This window comes from Vitis vinifera, chromosome 17 (assembly GCF_030704535.1).
Source record: "Vitis vinifera cultivar Pinot Noir 40024 chromosome 17, ASM3070453v1".
NCBI lineage: Eukaryota > Viridiplantae > Streptophyta > Magnoliopsida > Vitales > Vitaceae > Vitis > Vitis vinifera.
In genome coordinates, this window is record NC_081821.1 from 9,511,612 (window position 1) to 9,516,086 (window position 4,475).

At 31.4% G+C, this 4,475-nt stretch overlaps 1 protein-coding gene across 1 annotated transcript; it reads right to left on the minus strand.

Moving 5' to 3' along the window:
- On the minus strand, positions 1-1,186 carry LOC100852675 (RING-H2 finger protein ATL56-like). Its single transcript, XM_003634245.4, has one exon. The coding sequence runs from the start codon at positions 688-690 to the stop codon at positions 244-246; it is 447 nt and encodes a 148-aa protein (XP_003634293.2). The 5' UTR covers positions 691-1,186; the 3' UTR covers positions 1-243.
- Positions 1,187-4,475: the final 3,289 nt, after the last annotated feature.

Sequence of the window (4,475 nt, forward strand, 5' to 3'; positions counted from 1 at the left end):
TTCAACAAAGCCCTTTAATCTCAATTACTTGAGCTTGAGAAATATTCAGAACAAGAAAAAGGGAGAGCAAACTTTCTCCTTCTATGTAATTGTATGGTGGAGGACAAACAAAAACATTACTAAATTTCACATAAAAGAAAACTTAAACCACAGGTTCAAAAATGGGGAGAGGGAAAAACAGAGGGAGAGGGCCAGAGAAAGCAAGCAGAGATGAAATCAGCCATGAAGAGAAGCGCTGAACTCTTATGTCAATTCAGCTCCAACATCTCTCGAAATGCCACTCTCCTGGCCCGAAAACGTGCTGATCTTGGGAGTGCTAGCGCATGTTCGACAGATAGGGCAAATGGGTGTCTTCAACAGCCATGAATCTATGCATTGAGAATGGAAGAAGTGCTTACAGTTTGGTAATAACCTGCACTTATCCCCCTTCCTGAAATTCTCTAAGCAAACGGCACAATCCACTGGGCTGTTACTCGCTTTCTCTAGTGCTACCGCCTTGTATTCAAAGCAAGGAAGCTTCTTCAGTTCATCTTGGGACATCCCTAGGCCTCCACTGCCACCCCTTTGAACCATAGCCCCATTTCCATACGCTCTCCTAAAAGCCCTCCCAACAATACACACATGAATTACGATCAAAACAGCAATACCCACAAACAACAATACCAAAGATACCACAATTTCCATGACCATAATCTGCGCTGAAAAAACCCAGAAACAGTTTTCTGAAAAATACCCGGATTTTCTAGCATGCCAAACACCCCAAAATCAAATCACAGAACTCTCCTCCTTTTCCAGTAACACAAACAAACCCAGAAGCTGAAACGGTTGTACAGGCAATAGTAATGCATGGACGCTTCAGATCATTGATTTCACCAAAACCCAGTTGTTGCAGTTGTCTTCAGCTTTCAAAAAAAAAGCTGAAACAGAAGAATCTTTGGGGGAAAAAACTGTACTTAGATGAATTCTTGGTGGTCTCTGCATGAGGAGTTTGGTGGGTGGGGTAAACAGAAGTTGAAGCTATGGCATGCCTGCTTTGTCTTTTTCTATTATTAAACTTCTGAAAGCATCAATCATGCCTGCCTAATGATTTCGAAGAAACCTGGAAAAATTACAAGTGAACCCTCGTGGTTCATGGCTTTTTGATTCTCGGGAAAGTACGAGAGAGAGAAAAAAGAAAGAAAAAACACCTGGATTTAGCCTGGAATTCTATAATTGTCTGGCAAATTATAGGTTTTTATTTCAAATTTATTTTATTTTTGGTAAAAAATTATTATTACATCTAATAATTCTTAAATACTATAATAAATTTGTAAATTGACTAGAAGAACAAACTTTAATTATGCAAAAAGAAGATAAGACATGTTTCTTTTATGGAGATGGGAGGATGATAGATCAACATCATTCATAAATTTATTCTTTTGTCTAAACCCAAAATGTCAAAGTACAACTTGTAAGGAATATAGCACAGTGTTTAAGAAGTCCAGCTGTATTAAACATTTGAATATGGAACTATGATAAAGTAATTCCATGAACCCTAGATGATTCCACAAATATGAGCCATTGGATGTGATGGGCCATCAAATCATATGGCTTGTGATTGGAGTAAATGGAAATTTGGATGGTTGAGATTGATGGATTATTGTTGTATAAATTCATCTTTTGTGCGCCTAAATGTTTGTTATATATAAGTACAAGTGGAGTTGCAAGTGTTAGATTTATTGAGAATTTTATGGTGACAATGATGGTATTGCTTTAATTTTTTTCAAGCCTGCCCATTTTGATGAATTATTTAGAGAGATAAGTTGGGTGGGGGCATGTGGGAGAGATGGACTATCTTCTTAGGGCTATCATTTTTGTGTCAAAAAATATATAGTGTGAATGATTTTAGAAAAGAAAATTGAAGAATTAGGTTGGTTGATTAGGAGATTTTTTAATTTGATCCAAAATTTCACCCCCCAATAAATGATTTTATAATTCAAGTACAATTTACATAATTGAGTAGGATTTTTATTTTGAACAACAAAGAATTAAACCAATTGTATCACGAGGTTGATTTTATTGTCCTTCTTAGTTTTACTCTATTGATAAGAATGCTTTTTCTTTTTCTTTTTCTTTTTTTATAAAACAAAAAAAAATTAGTATGATATGAAAAATGCTAAAATACCGTACTTGTATCTACTCAACTCTCAATCCAAACTATTGAATATAGATTATGAGATTTAAGTTATTAAATGAGAGCATGAACAAATGAGATCAAAGTAAAATGATACAAACAAATAAGATTAGGTATAAAAAGAGAGAGATGAATCTGATAATGGGCTAAAAGCCATATATTAGTTGATGGTTTTAAGTATAATCTCTTAGTATTACTTTGTGATTAAGGTTCTAAATTGATTTTTAAACTATTTTGTTGCATATAACAAAAACATCTTTTCAATTTCTAGGCTATTAGTATTTCTCCATCTGGATGTGTTTGGCCCATCTAGAACTTCTAGTCTTAGAGAAAAACATTCTATTTATGTAATTGTGGATAACTACTCTAGATCTACTTGAGTTCTATTCTTAAGTCACAAGAATGAAACATTGCTTGAATTTTGAAAGTTTTATATATATAAAAAAAGTTTATTATCACTTCTATTAAAATTAATCATGAGAGAGAATTTAAAAATTATGACAAGTTTAAAATATTTTATAATAAGTATGGAATTGAATACAATGTTTTGACTACTAGCACACTTCAACAAAATAAAGTTATTGAGAGGGAAAATGTGACTTTAGATAAAATGGAAAGAAGTATGCTTAATGAAAATTAATGAATTGCCAAAATATTTTTGGATTGAAGTAGTTAATGCATATGTTATGTTTTAAATAGAGTATTGATGCATCATACTCTAAAGGGAACTTTATAAGAGTTCTAGAAAAGCAAAATAATAAAACATTAGTTATTTTAATGTCTTTTGAGTACAAATATTTTATCTTTAACACCAAAGTAATTTATAAATATTTTTCTTATAATTAGATATTAGAATTTATCTCTTGATTATTCATCTTCTAACATGACTCATAGAATTTTCAATAAAAGAACCCTTATAATGGAGATATCTATAAAAGAACTCTTAGTGGAGGAATAGATTCATGTTATGTGATTAATTGAATCTTCTAGAAGGTGTAAAGGTTGGCGATGAAATAGATTTGAAATATAACTTGTATAAATTGAAGATTAATGAAACCCAATAACATTAGGAAATGGAAAAGAGAGACAAATAAAGAACAATTATCTCTTACTCTAGCAGCGCCAATAAGGAGATGACCAAAGTCTAGAATTTCTTAAGAGTGGGAGTAGGGATGGTAATGAGGCAGATTTTTTTGGATATCCACCCCGCCTCGCCTCTAATGGGACGTGATTTAAATTTATTAAACGGGTTTGGGACGGGTATATGATTTTTTTTTAAACCCGGGGCGGGTTTGGGTATTGCCCCATCCCGCCCCGCCTCGTTTACATATAAAATTAATTTAATTTAAAATTTTATTTTACTATTTTTAATATATATATAATAATAATTTTTTTTTAATAAAATAAGTTATAAAAAATATAATAATTTTATTATTTATAAAATATATTTATTTTAATGTAATTAAAAAATTTAAAAGTAATTTAAATGAGATGGGAATTGTTTTTGCTAAATGGAGTGGGGTTGGGATGGGGGCGACTTGTCCTGAACTTGCCTCATTGTCATTCCTAAATGAGACAGGGTTCAATTTTAATAAATGGGTTTGGGATGGGTTTGAAATTTTTTTTAAACCCGGGGTGGGTTTGGGTACTGCCTCATCCAGCCTAGCTCTGCCCCGATAATATATAAAATTAATTTAATTTAAAATTTAAAATTAATTTAATTTATTTTTTATTTTTATATTTTTAATATATAAATAATAAAAAATATTTTTAATAAAATAAGTTATAAAAATATAATAATTTAATTATTTATAAAATATATTTATTTTAATGTAATTAAAAATTTTAAAAAAAATAAAATTAAAAAAAAAGTTAAACGGGGCAAGTGTTTAATTTTTTATAAAAAAATTATCATTCTCGCCCCACCTCTTTTAACTTTTTAAATGAGACGGGGATGAGAATTATTTTAAATAAAAGGGGTGGGGTTTTCTAAGTGGAAGTGTGAAAGTTTGCAACTCACAACAATTAATAAGACCAAATTATTGATAATCCATCAAATAGGAATAGAAGTAATAGGGAAGTCTTATACTACCGACTTTCACAAACCATCAATTTCTCGCATGCATGCGTGGATGGAGAGAAAAGCCAGGACGGGCAACTGCAGCATCTCAATTAGCGAATAGCCAAGAAAAAGGGAGCATTTGAAGCCCTTTTTTTCTCTCGATCCACAATGACCAGATCCAAAAATTAAATGTCAATATCCAAATTTAGGCATTGGAAGTAACTATAAATTGTGGAATCA

What these genes read in the sequence shown, in the direction of transcription:
- LOC100852675 (XM_003634245.4), bottom strand. Translation starts at nt 690, where the DNA reads ATGGTCATGGAAATTGTGGTATCTTTGGTATTGTTGTTTGTGGGTATT.